Genomic DNA, 24,948 nt, shown 5'->3' with positions numbered 1-24,948 from the left:
AAGTAGCAGTGAACATTTGTATGCTCCACATGTTCTTTGTGATCTGTGCCCTGTTTGTCATTACCTGTCATATTTACCACACCTTGGTGGTATGTGCAAAGATCGGTTTGTTGAATTAAAAACATGAATATTAATGAAAATCATGTCAATTATCCAATTTACAGTAATTACTTTACCCACATTTAATTAGAAATGTATTTTATCTGATACAACGAAAGCAGGCTTGTTTATGGCACTCTGATACAAAACTGTCCTATTTTGTGCTTTTATTTGTTTATTTAATTTCATTTATCTTTCTCGATCATATTACATGGCATAAAGCGCAAGTAAGAACAAAACATAGCAGCTGTCATGACTGCAACTATCAAAGTTATCTAAACATATTCTAGCAACATGTTCAAAACTAATTCAAGTCCATGCGCCGTTTCAGTCTTTTTGCATATTGTCAGTAGTAGCCTGAAGACCGATGCGGAAATAGCAGCAATTCTTGGTAAAAACATATTTGTAGTTCATAATAAAATAAATACACTCTCTGATGATATTCTAATTTATTTAGTTGTATTTGTGTAGTCATTTAAATGCTTTTTGTCAGAGGCACTTATGATTTGTAAATGGCATAAAAATAACACATCAAAGCAAAGGGAGATGTGAGTTCAGCCAAAGTTAAAGAGCATCTCATTAGAGTGGCTGAATTTAGCATATAAGCTGCATATAGCGGTCTGGGTTGTTTTGGTTGGTTATGTTGCATTAAGAAAATACATTTCTCCTTAGTCAGTGCAATAAATGTCTTAAAAGGTTTAGAGGTATTTACAGTGACTCAGAAACTGCATCCGTGCCAGTAAGAAAGCTTTTTGAGTAAAAAGATGGGAGCAGCTCTTCAGCCGGGCTGGTGGCGTGTGTTGCAGCTGAGCAGTGAAATTTTATACTGTAAAGAAATCTAAACACTTCCCATAGAGTGACTCTAATCCCTCACATTGTAAACATATCGCTCTGCTCTCAGCACAGAGGCTCTCTGTCTGCGCTGGGTTCAGGGATTTGGTGTTGGCTCGCTCCCCGCCTGGTGTGACCCCACCCCTGGTAAATACAGGGTTGGAGGTTTCCTCCGTTGATAAAAATACACCAGCCTCTTTGCAGAGAGGGAGAACGACAGAGCCAGATGTTGAAAAAAAAAAATTCTTCTCTTTTGTACGCCCATTGTGCATTTGGAGCTGACATTACAAGAGGTTTTCTTTGTTTCTGTTTTTTTTTGTTTTGTTTTGTTTTGTTTTTAGAGATTTTAAAATGTGTGACATCTTTAAGAAAATTCTGATAGAGAGTGGACATTTTATTTTTAACTACTGGAAAAATAACTGTTAAGAGAGCTACAAGTTTGTGCTCTCGAAATGTCAAAGGCAATGAATGTTTTTTCCGCTTTCCGTCATTTTTGACCCTCTTGAACTACCGTACTTCACTCTGCGTGACATCAGCATGCTGTTGTTTGAGTTAGCTTCAAGCTGTCAGTCCTACACGTCCAACAGGTAGATTCTCATTGATAGGCTGGAGTCCTGAACCCGGAAGAGATCCAAGGAGAAGTTTTAGTAATTTTTAAGGGTTCCATCTGAGTAGTAAGAGTTTCTTGTTAGGAAAAACAAATTGTTGAAGTGAGAAAGTCATCACTTTCTGACTGACTTCCTTGTTTGAACTAAAAGCAGATCTCTTATCATTGCTCCAGAGAAATCATTCCGGTAAGTAATTACTGATTTATGATCGTAAAAAGGTCAAGGAAGTCACACAAGAAGTTAATTTATTTCTATTAATTGGGCACTTTTTTCACACCCTTGAGCTCGTTTGAGTAATATTATAATATACATTTGATCTCATTTGTACGAAATGTTTTCATGTGTCTTTATAGAAAGGAAAACTGCAAGTCTTCTCCTCAGAAGGGCAACATGCTGATAATCTGAAGAAAAAGCAACTGGAGAATCAAATGTGATCTCGTTGACTTCTTTCCTCTGCCCAAAACCAGTTGGCACCTAATCCGTATAATGAATCACACAGAACTGGAAAATCAAGGGACAGGACTGAGGGCTGTCTTTGACATTTTGGAAAAGGCACCTTCAGAGCGATTACTCAGCCTCACAATCCACTTGGGTGAGTCTCCTGAAGACACGATCATACACGCTTTGTGTCTGATCATCCTCCAGAGAGAAGCCCAGGCCCTGAGGAAGCTCCAGAAGCTAGAGGACAACCCCCTCGCTAACCATCTGGCTGAAAAGTGGCACTCAGGCGGAGGTAAATTAGACGATTTTGGAGCTCATTGTAGCCTGTTTGAGGCCAAGACGGGAGAGTCTTTGTCATCGCTGGCTCGCGCTTTTAAAATTTTGTCCGAGCAAAGGTTGTGCGACCCACGTCTAAGGGATCTGGCTTACAAGAGAGCCATTTCCTGCAAATGTCTAAACACAAGCTCTCTGGAATATGATAATTTTAGAGAGGAAGCCAGAGCTGTGTGTGGGCCTCAGTTTGCAGAGCCCATGTGCTTGCCCTCCGATCTGAAATCGGAGTCTTCCATCGATCCATGCAGGACCATGAGTGAAGGAAAGGCAACTTCAGATATCGCTGCGTCTCTGGATGAGTCTGCAAATGTTCACTGCATGCCCAGCCCCCTGCAGAACAGTCCGTCTGAGCCTTCATACCCTTCTCATCTCGAGATAAGCGCTCCTACAACAATCTCTTTTCAAGGGGACAAAGCACCTGCTGAATCTTCAGGAAACCCAATACTAAACCCTTCCATCCATGAAAATAAAACAGAACATGTCCCAGAACAAATTCACTGTGCATCTCCTCAGCACACGTCGACTGGAACATCTCGGTTTGGAGCAGAGAAAGACATTAATATAGAAGAAGCGTCAATGAGGAGTAACAAGAGCGCAACCCAACCACTAAAACCCATCACTCAGACTAAATCAAGCCTGCCGTCTGCGACACACATTCTTCTTCCAAGCAGTCCTGGTCTAAAAAGCACACACATAAGCAAAGTAGATGAAGAGGAGGATGAGGAGGAGGAGGACATATTTTATGCATTTGTTATCTTGCATGCTCCAGAAGATTCCGATGTGGCGGAGAGCATGAAGGAAAAACTCGAGGCAGTCATCGGTACCACGGGGGCAACTTTCTCAGACGACTTTGCCATTCCAGGAAAGAGCGCTCTGAGGTGCGTGGAGGACGCCGTCAACAACTCTGCCTTCACCTTCCTGCTGCTCACGCGCAACTTCAACTCGCAAATGGTGGAAATGAAAACCAACATCGCCCTCATCAACTCTATAAACAACGTACACAAATTTAACACGGTCATCCCCCTGCTGCCTCGGGAGAACTGCATGCCGAAAGACCACATGCCCATCACCTTGCAGACGCTGGTGGCACTGGACGAGAGGAGGAACTTTGAGAGGCACCTGAAAAAGGCTTTTAATAAGGCGAGGATCGAAAAACAGAGAAAGATCTGGGATCACGAGCAGAGAATGAGGAGGCTGAGGTTGGAGGAAAAAAAGATGCTGAGGCTTTGCATGGAGCGACAGCTTGTTCTCGGAGCCACCATACAACGGGAGCAGGACGGCGAGGACCCAAGGCCTCAGCGGCTGGCGCCCAACATTCACATCGAAAATGCAAACTATATTGTGATTGGGAATGACTCGACAATGACTGTGGGTGTAGAGGGAAGTGCAGAGAAAAGTGGCCTAAGTTGAAGAAAGAAAGAGAAAGAAGGAAGGATAAGAAGGTAGAGAAAACACTCTGAACACTAAAAGTGTGAAAGTTGGAGCAGATGCAGTGGTTTTTATTGCAAATTGTTTTATTGTTCTCAACACAGTCGGTAAAAGGGGCAAATCAGCAGTTCTACGTACTACAAAGGAGGAGGACTCAAAGGAGAAACAAATCTTTAAGCACAGCTAAAGACTGCCACCTACTGACTGAAACTGAGTGTACAGTCTCATGTCCACTCAGCTGTACGAACGCTGTTTGGACACTAGAGGGCTCTGCAGGTACACTTTTGTCATCGCCTTTCGCAGGGTGAAGTACCCTGGTGACGTCCTTTGAAGTTTATATAAAATGTTGCAAAAATAAATGTTTGCAAAATAAGTTTGGTTTGTTATGTGGGAAGAGGTTTGACACATCTGTGGTTCAGTCATCTTTTAAAGATTTTCTTATTATACTTTAAGTTTGTATTATTATACTTGAGCATTGCTATAAGTATAGCAAGTAAGCTATAGACTATGTACTAGAAAGTATGCTTCTGTTTACAACACTGGAGAATTTTTAAGTTTATAAAAATATACTGTAAGCACTTTTTTACAATTATTTTAGATTTACAAAAGTATACATCAGATATGCAACAAGTACACTCATCTATATCCTAATAGTGTATATTAGGTATACGATTTATGTTTATTGAAGTATATTTAAAGTATTCCACAAGTACACTCTTATCTATACTATCATTGCATTAGGTATATACGTAGTCCACAATTTATTTTATGTTAAGAATGACCAAAACTGAAATATATTATATTACAGCTTACAGTTTAATTAATACTACAGACTTACTTGGAAATTTGCTTAGCATATTAATTGTAGCATTGTGTTTACATGTTTCTTAAAATCTTATCAAAGTTAACTAAAAATATACATGCTCTACACTGAAATATATTTACAAAATCACAACACAGAATATTGAGAACAACTTTTATATATTTAAATATACTATGCAATGTATTTATAAATGCCTATTTAAATTTTTAGACATTTCAAAAGCAAAAAAAAATATATGAAATAAAGTCTTTCATAGCTGTAAAAAAAAAACACAATAGTCTCTCTAGGATAAAATTATTTGTCAACAAAAGGTAAAGGAAAAAAGTTATGTTTGCTTATAAAACTGGAAACAAAATAGCATTTCTAACTGAGAACTGAAGTCCTTCATTGTATGTATGGAAACAAAAATAAATATCTCAAAAGGGGATAAAAAAAGAAACGCAACTTTTTTGACTTCTATGTACTACGTGATCCTGAAAATGTATATTTATGACCTAAAAGTAAATGTGTACAGTGACAAATATTTTATTCCGCTATGTTAAATGAAACCATACTTTGATCAAGATATACTGACTGTTAGTACTTTGTGGCAGAATAAGTAAAAAGTATAGCTTTAATATGATATAACAAGATTGCAAATGCATAGACAAGTTTTCATACGTCTTTTGACGAAGACAAAAGGATTCAACACATGTTTAAAATGGGACAGGAGTAAAACTGCTCTGTGTTATTGCGGGAGAAAACACATTAGACAGGCGCACCTGCATAGCAAAACTCCCTTATAAGCCTGTGGTGAAGCAAAGCTCATACCTCCATTTCAGCAGTTTTAAATTCCCCTCTGAGACTCCTAATTATTCTGAAATGGAGGAAGACTGATACCATCACCCATCTGGATGTGGCCATTCATCTCAGCAACCAGGAATGTTCTACGGTTTGAGAGCTGAATAACAGTGAAGCTGTAGTGAGATCCAAAAATCCATATATGATCTGGCTGATGTGGTCAGCAGCGGGAGAACATGAGAACTGTATGCAAAAAGCCCGCAGGCCTGGTTTCAAACCCAGGACCTCCTTGGTGCAAAGCAGTAGTGTTACAACTGTCCAGCCCAAAAGAGGAACCATTTCTGCAGTAATTATCAGGATGAATGGAATATGAGAACATATACAGAAAGGGAAAAAGAAACACTGTTTTAGTGTAATTTAAGTTTACTTCTTAGAAGCGATGTTTTTGGTGTAAAAATGTTAGAACTTGCACTTTGGGATTAAGTTTTTAAAAACAAGCTCAGTAAGAACAACATTCAGAAAATGGTGGAAAATATCAACTTTATTGACTGAAACATTCCTGAAATGTATTTTTGGATATTTTCCCCAGTAGGATTATTATGTCCTACAAGCCTTTTTTTATTATTATTATTAATCATTGCTTAGAGCTGTCAATCACCCCTGTCCACATGCTGCTCAATGTGCTAATGGCAGAGAAATAAGATGACTAGCCTTAGCATTCATGGCAGCCTCTGTTGTGGTGAACTGGCTGAGTGAAAGGGGTGAACATCACCAACACATGGATGATTTACACCGCTAAGACCCTCCTTTTGGTTCTGATTGGTTGTTTCTGTAAATGAAAATAGGAGCACTGGGTGAAGGAGTGCTCAGTTTTTTTTATCAGATTACCGTGTCATAATATACTGTCAGCACTCACAATTTAAATATATTTGTTAAAAAAAAAAAAAAAAAAAAAGTTACTGCAGCTTTAAGAAGCTTGTCAAATATCCCCAATTTATATTCAAATTGTTTAAAATATAACCCAAGATATAAAATATAACCTAAGAAATTAAACGAACATGCCAACTGGTTGAAAATTATGTAAAAGTAACGTAATATTCCTTTAAATCTGTCCGGTCAGTGCGTTTAAGAGCTCATTCTTTGGTATTTTCTCATGCATCTCACTATGGAAACATCTGGGTTTGAGTCAGCAGCCATCCTGCCGCTAGTTTGTATTACATTGTGATGACTCCTGACAGGATTGTAAAGACTTGGGTGGGTGGATCGCGCATGCGCAGTGCGCCTTATCCACTGATCAGTGCGGCAGGAAAAGCGCAGAGAGGGGGGAAAAAGGAGGAGATGAAAACAGTTAGGGAGGGGGAAAAAGAAGAGCACGAACTAAAAACGGATCGTTTTTTTGTTTTGTTTTGTTTTGTTTTTTTGTTTTTTTAAACATAACCGTGGGCTGGATCCCGCAGCTTTGCTCTTGAACCGCACAGATTATCCGTCATGTCGTGAAAACCCCAGGATAAAAATGTCCGGGGATCTTCTTGAGGAATCCTGCCACTAAACTGCGCCGCGCTGTCAAGATTTAAGGAGGTAAAAACTGAACATGAGTCTCATTTAACCGAGGAGGGGGGGCCCTCATCAAGCTCACACCAGCCAAACTCAAAGTCCACCCCCCCAAAACCCAGCCCCTGATTTCTTTTTTATTCTTTAATTAGCAGAAAGGGATTTTTCTTCTTCTTCTTCTCTTTTTTACTGCATTGAATTCCTCTGGACGAGATGTCATCCGCATACAGGAGGAGCTCCTCCGGCTGACTGAGCCTCCCAGCAGCAGAGGGACGCCGACGCACAGACGGACGATGGGAGATGCGGCAGAGGACAGAGGGATGAGACGCACATTCATCGTCCCTGCCATCAAGAGCTTCGACCACTACGACTTCACCAGGGCCAAGATCTCCTGCAGCCTGACGTGGCTGGTGGCCAAGGCTTTCGGCTCGGGTAGGTGGCGCCTCCTTGGTGCGTTTGGTTCGGGGGAGAAGAGTGGGGGGGGACGCCGCTTAGGATAATCAACGAGCGTGCGATAATGTGGCGTGCTGGTGCGACTGTTTTGTAAACAGCGTCGTGCAATCAGGATCTTACTGTGACAGACAAACGACGAAAACAGACATTCTGCCCAACGACATTTGGGCAGAACATATCCTGGGCTTTTCCTATTAGTTAGCTTCATCCTGTCAGCGTTATTGGTTTACCCTCGCTACCTGCTGCTGATTATCCCATGTCGGGTCAAATGTTACGTAACTCTGAGTTCAGTTGAGGCTGTTTTAACCTGTACAGGTCGATATCAATGCATTATTGTGTGACAGACTGGCGTAGCGGAAGAAACGTGGTGTTTATGTACAACAGCTGAAGCTCAGTTAGATTGGACAAAGAGATTCTCTCAGTTGTTTATTTGATTTAGTTCTGGACTTTGACTGGGCCACTTCAATACATGTATAGGCTTTGACCTAAATCAATGTGTTGTAGCGTTTTAGGTTTGTTGGCCTGTCCTGGTCAACAAACCTAAACCTACGCACCCCAGCATGACGCTGCCACCCTGTTTCACAATAGGGATAATGTGCAGGGTTAGCTTTTATGCTACAAAATAGTTGAAGTATTGGCCAAAATTACAGTTTGATCTGAACAAGCCTCCACCTTCCACATGGTGGCTTTACATGGCCTGAAACAAACCTTCTTTCAGTGGGAACTGCTTCCATAAAGGGCAGATTTCTTGAGTTCAGTCCAGTTGTAGTTGTGCCATATTCTTTCCTTACTTGGATGATGGGTTAAACAGTGCTCAGTGTAGTGTCCAAATCTTTTTTTTTTTTATGTCTTAATCCTGCTTTAACATCTACACAACTTTATCCCTGACTTAGCTGCTGTGCTCTTTGGTCTTCATGTTACTGTTTGTTCCAAGAAACCTCAGAGGTCTTTACAGAACAGCTGGGTTTATAAAGTGCATCTCAGAAAGCAGTCGGATTTATGGGTGTCAGAGTAAAGGGGGCTAAATAGAAATGCATGCCGCCTGTTTGAGGATTTTATTTTTAGTCATAAAAAAATGACCCAAACACTTTTCCGAGTAGATTTGGTGCTAAAGAGGGAACTAGAATAAAATGAAGCAAACAAAATCTAAAACTCCGGAACACAGATACACAAAGATGTTGTTTGAGAACTTTCTTTGTCAGAAAATAATCTCTTGTGCAGCTGCTCAAGAGTCTAATAGCTTTTGAGTATTTGTTTTAATAACACATGTCTAGCCTACTGTGTTAAGATGCTTCAAGTCTGATCCCACCCTGCCACCTCCAGGACAAAGTGAAATCTTTTCTTTAGCATCTTACTTCTACTATCCTCCACACAGACAGACAGCCTTAAAGAGAACTGGGTGAAATGCTTAAACAAACCCACCGATCAGACCTTGAATGCCAATTAGGGCTCCGCTACGTTACGACCTCGTGGAGCTTGATATATTCGCAAGACGTGCAACAGTAGCAAGCGTGTGCTGTGGCTGCGGACACATTGCTGCCGTCCTGTTTTTTTTTTTTTTTGTCTCGGCCTTCCAGTGACACAGTTTCAGCTCCTACCACTGAGGAGAACTGTGGCCCAATTCATGAGCAGTCCTCAGAGCCTCGTTTGGCCTAGATAGACCCGGCGAGCGGCAGGGAGAAGCTGCCAGCGGTCGGATGCAACAGTTTCCCCACTGGTTCAGAAACTTATGAGAGGCGGATTTTCACATGGACCCGGTTGCTGTGGGCTGTAGCAAGCACACATTGTTGCTGGAGGACTTTTTGAGGCTAGGATTAAACTTTTATTCATAGTAAGGAGAAGGGTTGTAAAACAGATGACTTAACCCGAAGAAGAAGAATTGGTTTCAAACTGAACATTTGATGAATTTCACTGTTGGTAGAATGTAAATCCAACACATTTTCTTAGTTTCTCTTTTACTAATTACTACAGTAACATAAATGCTTGGGTACTTTTCATCATCTGTCTAAGGGTTTCTCAGCAGCATCAAATCTACTACTGAAAAAAATTACACTTGACACACTCGGGGAGAGTCTGTTTCAATTTAACGGGATGGGTCAAGATTTTATTGAGCTGGTGTTGGGAGCGCTGGGCAGAAACTCATTTAAATGACAGTCTGTCGCTGGCTTGACACCCAGTACTCTGACTTATCATGTACAGCACCTTCCATCAGCTGGAGTACAGAGACAATACCGACTCTGGCAATTTGGGACACGGCAGAGATGAGCTACAACTAGATAAAGATTTCATTATCTCGAAGAAGTTCAACAACAAATCGTACAGTTGCCATAAGATTGTGATTTAAAACAAAGAGGTATTTTAACTTATGCTCTTATACTGTCCCACTTTATTACTTACATCCCAATGTTGCAGCTAACATGAAACCAGAAAAAATGTCTAATTTTGATGAAATTGTCTGAATTGTTGCCTCAGCTTCTCAGTGCAGTGTGGACTTCTGTAGTCTGCCTGCTTAAAGATTTGATATGTTGCGTATTCAGACATGGTATTCCACACAAGTTGGTTGTTTGAGCTACTAATTTGTCTTCCTATTGTCATTTTCCTTTGAAATCAATGGTGTTGTAATCCATACAAGAAACTTATTTTTATTAGTTTATCCGCACAAAGTCACAGTGAAATACATTTAGTCAAAAATGCTGCTTGTACATCAAAGACAATATTAAAAGTATGTAGGTATGCTCACTATTTCAAAGTCAGAAAGGGAGGCAGTATCATCCATAACATATTCCTGCAGCCATATTGATGTGCAAAACTGCATTTCATATGACTCCAATTGTTTACACTTTATTTGTAATAGACCTCATAATCTCTCAGAGAGTTAGTAAAAAAAAAAAAAAATCTCTCTGTTCTGTTGGGATCTGAATATCTGTTCTGGTCATTGAAGTGGCTTTAGTTAAATCCATCAGCTGCTATTCTGAGCAGGTAAACCTCCGGCTGGCACTGGACCTGCATCGAAAGCAACGGCTTTGAATAATGGCTTGAGAAATAACATTTATGACAGAAGGGGGGGAAAAAATTTGGAGAACATCTCAAGAGGATGTAAAGAAAATACGGTATGACCAAAGACAATGCAACAGACTATCTCAAAACATTTTTTTTTTAACTGAGATGAACAAAAATATTTATAATAAAAACGCGGCCGTGGGATTATGTGCAAACAACAATTCCCGTCTCATAGTTGGCAAGTAAAATCTAATAGAAGAAATCATAAACCTTGCACCTGGAGTAGGTGTTAGCATTCGATCTGTTTTTGTTGTAGAGTTTGAGCTTGAAGTTGTATCCTAGACACTGTCTACACTCCTAGACGGTTGTTTCAGAAAAGCATCCCTGAGTTCATGCAGTGATTTCTGCTACAGACTCTTGTTTTCAGTCCAGCTCTGCCGGACGGCCTGGAGATCACAACCTTTTAGTAACAGTCACAAGCTTTGTTAGATTTGCACCAGGAGTGTTTGGATCCCTCAGTATTACTGCGCAGTGGAATAAAATCCCAGTCATATTTAATAATGCACAGTTTAAGCAGCTTTTTCTCTCTTTTTTTGGCTCTTGTGTCAATCCATTGAAATGTTCTTGATAGTTTTGATATTTCTGATCGAGGAGTGAAGTGTATTATAAGCCTGGTGGGCCACCAGGCTTTACTTGTGCCCCCACCAGGCTTAGCATTGCTTCTTTTTTTAAAAAGTCTTTTAAAAATGTTTACATTTTTTAAGACTTTATAGTTGGTGATCAGGTATTAATCTTCAGGTATTAATCTTCCAATCTTTTGATGATACATAATTATCAAGTGATACTTTCAAATTTCCTGTCAACTTTAAACATTTTTTAACTCAAAAACACGACGGGCCGCTGGATGAATGACCGACTTAGCATCCAACCACCGGGCTTAGCAAGTTTTATGAGGGAAGCCTTGTATAAGCAATGTTAGATATACATGTAGATGTAGTCAAATAAATGTTACAGGTATTTTTAAAGGACACCTTCTCTAACTAGTCATCAGGTTTAAGTAGGCTGTCTCCCTCTGCTGAACCCTTTCTGTAACTGTAGGTTTGAATGGGACCTATCGCACAGTAATCTTGATCAGTCGAGCTAAAACTAATGTTTTAATGTGATTGTTTGCATCTTAAAAAAAAAAAAACACAAGTGGAGATAAGCACAGTTTCCAGGGGTCTCCAGAGGAGCGGTCTTCTCCATGCCTGGACTTCCTGTGGCAGCTACTTCCTGTCTGTTTCCTCTTTGATGGCCAACACAAAGCACTCAACGAGGAGGCAGATTTTTGATAAACTTAAAAAAAAAAAGAAAAAAAGTTGTGCTTGTTGTGTAATTGTTTTTGCTGCTGTTAGTTGTTTTTAAAATAATTTCTTTTAAGAATCAGTCTTTATGTGAATAGAAAGCTGCTGTGATTGTTTTCGGTAAGTGGATTTGTACAAAAACTTAACATTTCTACTAAAAAGAAAGAAAGAGAGAGAGAGAGAGAGAGTCATCTTGCACCAAAGTCACGCTAGTGAACAAATCATCATGCTTGTGTGAGAATAGCTTTGCTAATTAACTCTAATCTGTAGACATGGTTGCAGGTCAGACTAGTTAAAGAGTTATGATGCAGAAGTCCTCATTATAAAGAGGTCTAACATCTGCGTGTTGCTCTAAATATCTCCTTTCATCACCCAGTGTGGCTGCATGGGGAGGCCGCTGTGACCACAGCTTCTGGAAAACTGCAGCGAGCTGATCACAAGCCGACTGGATGTTATATTTGTGTCTCTGAAGCGAGCGTCGCATATTGGTTTTCCGAAGACGTTTAGTCAAGCTTAATGTCTCTCCTCTGAGCTCGTTTTGAAGGGGAAACATTGTTCCTTTTAAGCAGGATTCCTTTAGTGCTCTTTGTTTTCCTCGGTGTGCTTCAGAGACAGGCAGAGAGGAAATGACCCCCACACGCCAGGGATACACACTCATACAGGAGCATGAGTGTGTCACACAGCACACTTGGAACAGAAACATTCCTGCACAGGAGCGTTGTCTGAACACTGCACCAGCGGGAAAGAAGCGAATGCTTACAGGAGGCTATTTATGAGAAGTATTGCTGAGCTCTGAGTCACAACTTGTGGTTAAAAACAACACGACGTCATGAAGAAAATGAAAAGCTTAAAGAGGAGCGACAGAGTCCTGAGTCCCTCCGTGTGTGTGTGTGTGTGTAAGACTCGGTTTCTATTTTTGTAAAAAGCAACTCCCCGTAATGCCTCTTTAAGATTACACATCGACATTAAAGAAATGCCTTCTGTAGTCATGGAAACACAACTGAGTGTGTGTGTTTATGTTCATCCATGTTCATGTTTTCAAATCAGTTTTGGCCATATCAAGTATTTCATATTTTGTAGGTCAAACTGTGGCAGTGTGGTGTGTGTGTGATGTGGCTCACCACCCAGGGTGCTGCTGACTTTTGGGGTGACATGAGCTTTCCTAAAACTGGGAAAGATTGAGCTGTTGTGAGTTTTGTACTAAAAGTGAACCCTACCTATTTGTGCTGCAGTCTTCACAGATTTGTAGATTTTTCTGCTGATCGAGACTTTAGAATACCCCTGGAAAATTTGCCTCTTTGCAGATTTTCACCATATTTAAAATAAAATACAGCTTGAGAAGCTAGAATACCTAGGTGCGATGCTAGTTGACACGCTACTAATTGGCATTTGCAACGCAGCCAAGGATGTACATTTATATTCCTTGGTGGTGATTGACTCGATCCCCAAGACCACAAATAAGAAAGACTGTCTATATTAGCTTCTGCAGAAATGCTGAGATGGTTTTCTCTGTGTGTATTAATGCATATTGAGGTAAATTGGTGTTTGAACTCTTTAAGAGGCTTTTTGCACAGGAGGCCTCAAGTATTTGTGGATTCTAGGTATTTTGCATATAGAGCGGTTGAATATAAACACAGGGTGAATATTTATTATTTATTGCACTTAAGGAAACTCCAGGAAGCAACTTGCAAATATTTTATATGTGTGGTTGTACTCTAGCTTAGTGATGCGCTCTCCCTTTGGATTCTTCTCCTACCAGTTGTTAAATACAGATTTCTGTCTGCAGACACATTTACTGTCCAAAATAAGAGAAGCGATGAGCGTCATGCACCTCAAGTGAACTAGAACAGGGCATTCTGAAGAGTAGGACACGTTGGCGGCATCAGTAAAAAGCATTTTCTGCGAACCCACCTCACACCCGCTGCGTTTGGCTGACGTCTGATGCCAAGCAAACCTTTTTATGAACCGGATCTGTTCAGGAGCATCAACAGTATCCCATACTGGAGTCCACTTCAGCACCAGTCTTTTAATTTGTGTTAGAAAATAAGGCAACCAAAGTTTACCTTTTCAGACCGTTTCTCCCTTGACCTTTCCTTTTCTCTCTGCTTTTAGATGCCGTTCCGGAGGAGCTGGCCGAGCCCTTCTACAGGGATCAGTACAACCAGGAACACCTGAAGCCTCCCGTCGCCTGCCTGCTTCAGTCCGCAGAGCTGTACTGCCGTGCAGGAAGCCTGATCCTCCGCAGCGATGCCGTCAAACCTCTACTGGGACACAACGCCGTCATCCAGGCCCTGGCCCAGAAGGGGCTGTACGTCACAGACCAGGACAGACTGGTCACCGAGAGAGACCTGACCAACATGCCCATACACATGGTGAGTGCAGATGCTCCACCCATGGGATTCATTAACAACGTGGGTTTAAAGCAGGAGATTTTACACCTTTCCTTTTTTATATTGTATCCCTTTTATCAGCATGAGAGCAAGTAGAGATAGGTGACTATTTCGGTATTTTTATTTACACTTGGTAGCTGATTTCAGACAGTTTTTTTCGTTGGCCAAAATTAGTTTACATTTATATTTATTTTAGATTTTTTTTTTTTTTTTGATACACTAAATGTATGACTTTGTGTATATATGAATATATTTTTCTTCTGGTGACTATTTTACAAAGGAAACAAAATAAAAAGTGGAATATCGGCTATGATATCATTATCAAAGTATTCTAATACATATATCATGATATCATATCACATGTATGTGCCACCCCTTTCTGCTGCATGCACTCATCTGGTGCTGCGTTTTTTTTTTGTAGCTCAGCATTAACTCCTGGTCTCTTTTTCGTTGCTGCAGATGATTGAATTTCATCTAAAGTCAACAGGTTGAGGACATTTTTTACGTTCAGGTTTGATTTGACTCGTAGCATCGTTTATCGATTTAGAAGGCCACAAAGAAAGGGAGTGAGGCGTGACGGTTTGTTCGTTCACACCTCCTTCCTGGTGCATTGTCAGTGATTTATTGGCTACATTAAGTAGATACATGACGCTGATTTCTAATTCCCTCCCAAACGTATTGATCTTCTTTTGTGCAGCGCTGCTTGTTAATCTCTCCTCGTCTCTGGTTATTAAAATAAATTTAAGAAGTGTGTTCCTGCGGACTCTGTGGGAACCTTTTAGTGACGCTGAAGTGGAGGCTTTTCCATTCGGGTTATGGTGCATCTGCAGAAAAAATGATGACCTCATGGTTTTCCAAACACTGTGCGCCAGAGGAATAACTCATGTCGGGGAGGCGGAGGAGGACGACCAGAGGGAGGAGTGTGGCATTTTGTCAGAGAGTGAATGAATGAGGAAAAGGGGGGATTTAGGGGCAGCCATTTGGGTGTGATCTAGGTAAGGCGGGACAGGGGAGGAAAGGGTGAAGACAGTGGAAGATAGATGTAATTGTGGAGAGGGAGAACAGCTGTGAAGGAGGAAGAGGAGGAAAGGCGGAGAAAATGAGTGGAACAGACAGTGGTAATGTAGCCATCTGGAAGGAGGTGAGAGGAGGGGAAAAGGAGCAACAGCAGCAGGAGGAGGAGGAGTGTGGAGCTGGCAAAGAAGGAGACGAGGAAGGCGTAATGTGCACCACTGCAGCAATGTGGTGGGTGGGGTCTCACACTGAGCTAAAGCCCACGTGGTGCACAAATGATACCCTCTCTCCAACACACACGCGTCTCGTTGGAGCTGTCAGACATCCCGCTAGGTTCATTGGCCTTTTCCACAAATAATTTCAAATTGTTGTTTGTATTTTCCACACATGCTTCACGTACGGTTAGTGTAACGCTGAGATGGAAAAAGCGACAGACGAGGCAGAGCGGGAATGGAAAGTGCAAACCTGCAGAGGGGGGCGTGCATCATCGCTAACGCTTCACCTTCGTTTGGCGAATGAAAAATGTGGGATTGGAATTAGCCGGTGTGAAGTTGTGCAGAAAACAACTGCCGTGACTCTGAATGGACACTTTTTTTCCGGGAACTGTGAACGGCGTGGCTGCTTGGATTATGTTTGTTCAGGTGTATTTCACTACCCTTTGTTCAAGGGCAGACACGTACACACCCCTGCAGCCACGCAACCGCTAGAATTTGAATGACGCGCATTCAGATATGTTTTTGTAATCTGGACATGTGGAAAAATTTTTAAGAATTTGACTAAATTTGCAAGCATCTAAAGGTAATTTTATTTATGTAGCACATTTTCAGCAACAAGGCAGTACAAAGTGCTGTAAGTAGTTCCAGCTTCTCTCTGCCCATTTCTTCTTCTTTTTGTCCTGATTTCTCACCTATTTGCTCTCCAGAATACTGAGTGTAGCGCAGCACGACCACTTACTGTAGAGGTGCAGTACACGTGTTTGGTATTAACTCTTGTTTATTTTTATTCAGCCAAAGGACGTGTGAGAAAAACCGTTGAAGTACCGACTGGTCATAAGTTACTGTAATAGTGTGAATCATTACTGCTGAACAATAAACAAAACATTGTCATTAGAAATTTAGGCCAAATTATACTTCCATCACTAAATTAGCCATGTCTTTTAAAGTAGACGTATTTAAGCAGTCTTTAATTATTAAAGTATATTTTTTAACCTCGTTGTTGTTGGATTGTGACAGTCGGCGCTGTTAATGCTGTGAGTGTTGTGGAAAATGGACAAAAAGTACACATTTTTACTTTTGCCTATTTATGCCAGAAGAAACCACAAATCAAATTTATCATGTTATATAAACTAATATGACATGAACACAAACATTCTAGCAAAAAAAAAAAAAGTCTCAATTTCTATCCCTCAATTTATTGTGAAAGCCACAAAGCAAAATCACTTTAAAAAAAAAAAAATTATTATTATTATCATGAAGTGGGATCTTAACCTGTGGATAAAAATATAATCTCACCGCTGTTCATTCCTCTCTAAAAGGAATGTGCCGCGGTGAGATGAAGCCAAAATGTTATGTTGTTTTAAAACTACAGTTGGCGAGCTATAAGTGGCTTGATTGTTAAGGAGCAGGCCTGCAGGCTAACGGCTAATTTCAGCCTGTTATACACCCAGTGTTGCTACAGCAACTACCCTGAAAGTGTGATGTTCTGACCAAAGACATGCTTGAAATACACTACTCAGTTTATGGCAGTTAATGTATTATTTTTGCTTTTGTCTTAAGAATAAAAATAATTACAATAAATAAATGTTGCATCTATACAACTGAGTACACCTTAAAAAAAAAGAGAGATGTATGATTCCACTTTTTGAATTGGCGGCAAAATGTCTGCATCCTGTCACTTAAACTAACTCGATGAAATTAAAAAACAAAAGCAAACAGATGCAGTCCTGTTGGAGTTGAGAGGAACTCAAGTGGCTTGTCATTTAAACTCTCAGTATTTCTCTTTCCACACGTCTAAACGAACACACATGAAAGTCCTGCTGCACTCAGGAACCTCCGCAAGCTCCTTACCAGCATGAAAGATTTGGGGATTTGATGCAAATGCGTTGAGAAAAGCTTTAATCGTCAGGAAAGCTTTATGGCGTCTTAAGAAAATTCCAATTTCTTGATCTCCACTTTCATTCTAAGCTGCTTGGCTGGTCTCTCCTCCTCTGCCCATCACTCAGTCGGTTTCCGTCAGTCAGTTTTCGTCGGCCAGGTGCAGAATGCACACAATGTGAAGTATCTGACAACATCCTGAGGCTGCACAAACTCCAAGCAGAGTCAGCACGCCGCCTCATGAGCCGAATATTAGACTCCTGCGTTTAGCTGCTAAACCCAGCAGTGGTTTACTTGAGAGCTGTTACAAGAAATCACACTTTAGTTTGTTTTTATGTTTTATTTAGAGTCTGCAGATTATACTGTCATTAAAAAAATAAAAAGAATTTGTTTCTTTCGAAATAAATGTTCACATGTCAATGTAAATGTATATTTTCTGGAAAATAAAATGAGTTAATTACGAGTGAAGTGACACAAACTAACTTTAAAAAAAAAGGATATATACTCCTAATATCTAATGTTACTCCCCTGTTCAGCTGAAGTAACTCATCTTAGCACTTATTTCCATCCACGGTTAGTTTCTGGCAGTGATCTCATGTCTGCGTTGTATTTTGACTGGCTTTACATGAGGTGATTCCACTGAACTCTAGCAGCAGCTCAGCTTCATGTCTCGGGGAAAGACTGGATCACTCAGAGCTCTGATGTTCTGAACAGATGTCTCTTATTTGTTGTTTTGACTTTGTTTTGTCCTGAATCACTGAGCACCAGCCAAAAGGTGCTTGTCTTGTTAGGTTTGCATCGTATAGGCGTAGATATACAGTGTAGACACAAACACACACACGCATGCAGTGTAAATATTTTTTTTTTAATAGAGCTGTTCTAAGGCAGGAAAAGGAAGGGGAGGTCTGTTGCTTTGACCGGTCTGGAATGGGGTTAGAAAGGCCAAGGTTTGTGATCATGTTAAAATCATTTGCACGACTTGAATGCTTAAAAAGACTATTGCGCTCTTCCAGAGCATTTCCACTATTTTTCACTGGCAAAAATAAAACCCCGCCTGTTGTTAAATTCATCTTGCTGATAAGCTTTTGCGGCTGCGTTTCCGTGCAGAGCTCCCATCTGGCGCTCATCGATACCTTGATGATGGCCTACACCGTGGAGATGGTGAGCGTGGAGAGGGTGATGTCCTGCATCAACAAGTATTCGCCTGCTGAACCGCTACACGGCGACGGTCTCGTCCAGGGGCTGCCGTACGACACCGAGGACGCCATCGCCACCTGGATCAACAAGGTACGTGCAGGGGCGCAAAAAAAATCAATAAAATACAACAACAACACGAAGACGTTGCGCTTTCAAAGAAGGCACGCATTCCACGCATTATCTTTTCATTTGATTCGCTGCTGTTTTGTTTCTGTCGGGGTTCAGCTGATATGAGAGCCGTTTCTTCATTTTCTTGCAAGAGAGCAGGAATGTGGAGTAATTCCCAAGACGCTTCCGAGATTAGCAACGTCTCTCGTTTGCTGTTGCAGGAATAAAAAAAATAAAAAATAAAAAAAAGCAAAATTAGAACTTGAGTTGCTTAAGTGTCTCAGGTCACTGTTCATAATCTCTTACAGATTATTTAGCTGTTTTTTTTTTTTTGCTTGCTTGTGGTGCTAACACAAGAGATATCTGAAAGTAATTTTGTAAGTGGAATATATTTTATTCTATACCAATCACAAGCTGACTGATTTCCAATCTTCAGATTTTATAAGGCTTTTACCTACAGACACAGATTTTAACCTACTGTGCTAACTCTAAGAATTATAACGGGAGGAAATCAATCTGTTCTTGTCCTCATATTTTGAAGGGTCAGTAATTATAGTGCTTATGACATGTCACTGTGTATCAGACAGAAGTCTAACGGTTTTAAAAATTAACATAAAATGCTAAAAAAAAATTAACGGATCAATGAGATGGATTAGCAAGAATATCATAGTGTGTTTTTGTTTTGTTTTTTTACCACAGCAGTCTTTGTGTATATTCCCAATTGTCCAATTGCAATCAACTGATTTCTTAGTTCATTGCTGTTTCGTAATAAAAATTTTGATGAGGAATTAAATAAACATGTTGCAATCTAAGATCTCCATCTGCTTTTTTTTTTTTTTGGTCCATAAAAGTCATGTAAAATATTTAAAGCGTTATATGCGTATTAAATATTGAAATCATGAGGATTTTTTTTCTATATGGAGGCCGTAATGAGACAACCGAGACATGATTAGGAACGGGTGGTTTTGTGTAACTTCCTCCTGACAAAAAGGAAAACAGAAGTCATCATTGAACAATAATTCTCACGTTTCAAAGACTGTTTCATAAGACACGACTTCACTATCTTAAGTTAATGTGTCAAAGAGGGTGACAGGTTTTTCGCTGAGGTTCACGTCCTTCGTCTTCTCAGAGCAGACCGTTTATTCAGCCTGAATCTGACCCGGCGCTTTCTTGAAATACGACTTGGCTCTCCGAGCGTCTCTGTCTCTCACCACCTTCCCTGCTTCTTCCTGTCGTTCAAGGTGAACGAGCAGCTGAGGGACATCCTCATCGAGGAGCAGAAGTTAAGAGAAGCCTCCCTCCAAGACTCAAACGTCACAACGCATAAGGTAAGTCAGAAAATGTTCTCCAACACAGGAAGCTGCTGCTCACAAACGACTTTGTTTAGCCTCTTGCAGAGAGTTAATATTTGTGGAATTGAAGTTTTATTCAGAGCCACATCTGCGTCCACACATGCAAAAAAAAAACAAACAAACAAAAAAACCTCCCTTCCCTTGCAGACGGATTCAACACACAGTGTACGGAGCTTTGCGAATCAGACGAACAGATGAGCTCAGTCACCAGCTGCAGAAAGTATTTGGCAAGAATCTCCCCACTGCTGTCTGAGGAGACAAAGCATTTCACAGGGCAGAGGAGGAGACACAGGGTGCCAGTCAGTCGGAGAGGAGAAATGAGGAGGGGTTTATCTGAGATGAGCTGGGAAAGGGTAGGAGACATGGCCGCTGTAGCCGAAGGGCCTCAGTGACAGGCAGGCACCCTGCTAGCTGAGCGGTTATGTAAGGTCCCTGTGACACTACGAGTCAATCTGCCGGCAATAACACGCTGCAGTCAGCTGTCGTCCTCTTCTGCTCACTCACCCATGACGCTTCAGCGCAGCTCGGTCGGATCACGGGTCCCGTCAGGGCAGCAGTACGGTGAAGGGTAAAAAATAGAAACTCACTGAAGGCTGGAATGAGATGAAGTTGTGGCGCTTTGGTGGATTAAGATTTCTTTCTTGTTGTTCATTAGAAATTTGATGAGGTGAGCAAAGCGCCGGTATCAAAGGCGGCTTCAACAAAGTCCCTGGCCGCTGTAACAGGAAATTAGTAGTTTGAAAGATTTCAATGAAAAGGAGAAAGGATGGTTTTTTATATATATATATATATATATATATATATATATATATATATATATATATATATTATTGTTGTTCTGCAGGGCGAAATTTTAATTTTAAAAGATATTTCACCCATATACATAATAAATAATAATACAGGATTTATTAAGCATTTCTATGGCTGCAGTCGTACTCTTTTTTTTTTTTATCAATCGGGATATTTATTAGCCATTATTTTATCTGACCTGGATAATATTTAAATATTAAAGATTTGTCACTGTCTAGTTCTGAAATTTACTTCAGATAATATAAACATTTTTTTACTTTAGATTTGTTTTCTCTGGCAGAAAGCAAATCTTATAGCAGTTTAGACTGGGATGTTCTCCATACTGGAGATTAGCATCTGTAAATATGAAGCACAAGAAGTGGAGTCTGACTGTCTCTTATGGAGCTGAATCCTCTTCCAGAGATAATAATATCTTGTTAATTTAGCGAGAGGAACATACAACATATATATATGTGTGTGTTTAACCCGTTTCATGCTGACACAGTTCTACAAAGACGGATGAGAGGAAAGTAGTCCTGAAGACGCTTCACATCAGTCTGTTGCTTTTACGCTGCACGCTCCATCACACGGCTCTTCCTGGTGGCATCAGTCTACCAGTAGGAGAAGTCTACTCACTCATTAAGAAGACAGCAGGAGGAAATCATTTCACACACACACACACACATCAATGCTTCTGCAACGTGTCGGCTCTGGTAGATTAGCACAAGATGCTCCTCGGTCTCTTCTATTCTGGGAAAGTGAGAAAAGTGTTTCAACTTTGGTCATATGATGAAGAACTCACTCGGTTATGGTGGGGAGGAAACGGAGGATGTTTGTGTTCAGTCTGCTGGAGGTGTTCGCTCCACATCACGTCTAAAAGCACTAAAATCACTGTAGCTGTCCTGTAATAAAAAAAAATAACCATATTTGGTTCACTTAAGATAATTTTACAGAGCTTTTCCTGAAAGTTGGTTACTTTTCATCAGTTAGCTAAATATTGTCTTTACTCCCTTGAGAATGTAGATTCTTACCTCGGCTTTGAAATTTGCAAAAGTCAGCATTTTACTGAAGTTGAAAGATAAATGGGATGAAATGGATCCTTTGATTTCACTTTTGAGGCACATCTCTAGTACATAATTATTAGCTTTGAGTTAGTAATTACCCAAAGTGTGTAAATTGTCCCTCAATAACAATTGCCACACTAAAGAGTGTGGTTTTTAAACCAGCTTGTCTGCTGTCGGCGCCGGTCAGACTGAAAATCTGCTACATAAAGTACTAGAGAGAAAAATCAGTGAGATTTTAAAGCTCAAAACCGGCACCGAGACCAATTTATTCTGTCACATCCTGCACACTTAACACATTATTAATTATCCTCTGTCCTTTACAGAGCCATAACAGATGTTGTTTTCAGGTGTTGGTATCTCTTTCCCAGTCAGTGGTGGTCCTAACACGTATCCCACTCTCTCCTCTTATCCTATCATGACCCACCATCAAGTCTTCTAGCAAATGGTACTGGAGATTAGTACCTGTAAGTCCATTCCTTCTGGAAAAGATCTCAGTAACCCCAGCATCAGCCCTGACACCCCTTAACCCCAACCTTCACATTGTTCCCTCCGGTTGTTTATTCCCCGCATGCGGCCCAGAGCTCCATCATTGTTTGGCCAAATGTCTCCCACCCTCTCACCTGCCCTCCCAACCTGTTCCCCTTCTTAAGACGAATAAGACACCGCGACTAGTCTTGGGACTCATACTTTTAAGACGTGCAGCTGAAAACTAAAATGAACTAAAGCGTTTCTTCCGTCTTTACTATGAACCCGAAATTGTCTCGTGTGCGAAAAGGACGAGCGGTACTGAGAGAGATTCGGTACCAGTGGAGCAAAGTGAAGGACAACAGTTTGTTTCTCACAGCTCAGTGCTCAGTCATAGCTGGCCGACAGACAGAGAGCGCTGCGCTGACTGAGTCTTCCTTTGTACCACGTCGGTTACAAAACGCGGCCATCAGAAAGCATTTCTTCATGGGCTCCCAGGGAGCGCTGACGCCCTGAAGGCGCATGCGGTGGTTTGTTGTCGCTGCGGTTTTTACACGTGTAAAGCATCGCATAAGGGAACCTGCAGAAAGGAAGAATACAAAGATCATTATTAAACCCTAAATCACATGATCAGTGTGCTACAGAACCGCTGCTCAGATTTTTGAGATTTTTTGGGCTTTAGTCCCAAAAAAATGTTTCAGAGGAGGTTTAATAGTTTAATGAGTAATATTTTGAAAGAGAGAAAACAACAGAGAGAGCAAAACTGTTCCAGTCGTTTCCTTAAAAAGAAATCTGAAGTGAATGCCAGAGACGTGTTATTTGCATGCTCAGTATAATCTGCATTATGTCAGATGAATGCCTGAAAACCGTCAGATTAACACCTTGACTTGTGTGTTTAATCATGCTGTGCATGCAGTAGTAGGTGTGTCTGCGGTAGTCAAAGAGAACCGCTGCATATCCACCCCGACGATCCATGAAGGTGATGTCTCTGTGTCGTTGCCATGGTGTTTCAGGCCCGGTACAGGAGGGAGCATGCCCAGAAGAATGTCCCATCGCTCCCCCTGGTGGAGAACCTGCTGAAGGACAACACAGACGGCTGCGCCCTCGCTGCCCTGCTGCACTTCTACTGCCCGCAGGCGGTCCGCCTGGAAGGTGGGTGCCCAGACCCAAACATCTGTCTGCGCTATGATTTCCTGTTCATTAAACTGCACAAAACAAGACATCTTATCTGGAAAGAAAAGAATGAATTGTTGTGATTCTTTTAAAATCCCATGTTTAAATTATGTAAAGAGTGAAACATGAAAATGTTTGCGAGATGAGATCGGCAAGTTGACTTTTAATGATTCTTTTGTTTTTATTCAAAAGCAGTGTTTGTATTTGTGGGGCTGTGATTCCAAAAAAAAACCCGAAAGACAACAAAACATATTTATATATATATATTTTTAATCATCAATCGCATTTTTTTTGTCATTCATATATACTGTGACAAACTATTATGACCATGCCTCCCATCCTGAGTTTTAGATCCATGCACACTGAAGGCAGTCAGCAATAATTGGAGAAAAGATAAACCAACAGGAAATAAAAAAAAAAAACTGGATCTTTATTTAGAAGTGATTAAAAACCCATGTCAGAAACTACTGGTTGTGCTCTGCAGGTGATTTTCTGTACAGAGTCTCTATAGATCTGGACTGTATAGAAGGTCTGCTAAGCAGAACTATTTTCTTTTACTTGAAGCTCTCAGGCCTCACTAGAACACATAAAAACGTTGTGAGAGAATATGTTGTGGTTCGATTTAATAAAATTACAGCTCATTTAGATACGTTTGACAAAAATAACACATGACCAAAAGAATACCAATACCAATGGTAGTAGATGGTGGTGACAGTATCATGCTCTGGGGTCCATTTTTCTTAGATAGAATTGGGATTTTTGCTAAGGTGAATATAAGTTATGAATAACTCTAAATACACATCAGAATAAATCCTTAAGATTCATAGAAATCTAAGATGAAGGTTTTTAGTTTTTTTTCAAAGATAGACATAAGGATAACTTCGTTAAGGGATAATTAAGATTTTGGAGTAACGTTGCTAGAATCCACAGGAGGATCTTTGTGAGGCAGAGTGGATTAAGTCAAGATATTGGATGCTGGTAGATGAAGAAGAATGGCGAAACAGAATCAAAAGGTGCTTTAACCAAGTAGTTTAAGGGCAGAACAAGGTTATTGTATGTTTTTGTTTCCTTCTTCTTTTTTCCCACTAAGAAATGTTTGCTTCTGAATTGCATTGAACAGAATGAACTCCACAATATATGGGGACAGGGTTTGAAATGATTTTCTTTCCCTGGTAAAGTATGCACTGTTTAGTGAGCCTCTATATGTAGAACGCACAATGGATACTTTCTTCCTGTTCCTATGACGACCACACAATACATTTGAATCGGGTGTTTGAAACAAAGAGTGTATTTGTCATCCACTTTAGTCCTGTTTCCTGATGTTTCCCTCACTCTACCGGATACTCAAAATGGTTTTGACCTTTTTGTTGTGTCGTTTTTATGTTTGTTACGTATCAACAGCAGACCACAGTCAGGATGATGACTAAGGAATGACTACAGTACAGATATGACCCAGAAGTGACTTTAAGAGGGAGTGGGCGAAGAAACAAAGAGGCGTTTCCTCACAGCCCATCTGTTTTCTAAAAAAAAAAAAAAAAAAAAAAACCCCCCGGGGAAAGAGGGGATTGGGCGGGGGTTGTACGTTAAAGAGGACCGTAAGCCGCACCCTTATG

At 40.6% G+C, this 24,948-nt stretch overlaps 2 protein-coding genes across 5 annotated transcripts in view; both read left to right on the top strand.

The window, feature by feature from the left end:
* Positions 1-1,363: 1,363 nt before the first annotated feature.
* Positions 1,364-4,152, top strand: ticam1 (TIR domain containing adaptor molecule 1). The gene is made up of 2 exons (XM_015042604.1): positions 1,364-1,724; positions 1,892-4,152. The coding sequence occupies exon 2, from the start codon at positions 2,025-2,027 to the stop codon at positions 3,720-3,722; it is 1,698 nt and encodes a 565-aa protein (XP_014898090.1). The 5' UTR covers positions 1,364-1,724; positions 1,892-2,024; the 3' UTR covers positions 3,723-4,152.
* A 2,543-nt stretch (positions 4,153-6,695) lies between these two features.
* Positions 6,696-24,948, top strand: part of camsap2b (calmodulin regulated spectrin-associated protein family, member 2b) — a 34,814-nt gene continuing 16,561 nt past the window's right edge. For 2 of the 4 annotated variants that reach the window (XM_015042603.1, XM_015042600.1), the window contains exons 1-5: positions 6,696-7,326; positions 13,803-14,062; positions 18,295-18,474; positions 19,734-19,820; positions 23,176-23,314. In XM_015042603.1, the coding sequence (XP_014898089.1) occupies positions 7,188-7,326; positions 13,803-14,062; positions 18,295-18,474; positions 19,734-19,820; positions 23,176-23,314 (805 nt within the window). In that variant the 5' untranslated portion in view covers positions 6,696-7,187. Of the gene's footprint in view, positions 7,327-13,802; positions 14,063-18,294; positions 18,475-19,733; positions 19,821-22,128; positions 22,162-23,175; positions 23,315-24,948 lie in introns of all 4 variants that reach the window. The other 2 variants (XM_015042599.1, XM_015042601.1) reach the window with 2 other exon arrangements.

The sequence above is a fragment of the Poecilia latipinna genome, unplaced genomic scaffold (assembly GCF_001443285.1).
Source record: "Poecilia latipinna isolate Pla-1442-1.1 unplaced genomic scaffold, P_latipinna-1.0 Scaffold597, whole genome shotgun sequence".
Taxonomy (NCBI): domain Eukaryota; kingdom Metazoa; phylum Chordata; class Actinopteri; order Cyprinodontiformes; family Poeciliidae; genus Poecilia; species Poecilia latipinna.
This window is presented reverse-complemented; position numbering and strand designations above follow the sequence as displayed.

What these genes read in the sequence shown, in the direction of transcription:
- ticam1 (XM_015042604.1), top strand. Translation starts at nt 2,025, where the DNA reads ATGAATCACACAGAACTGGAAAATCAAGGGACAGGACTGAGGGCTGTC.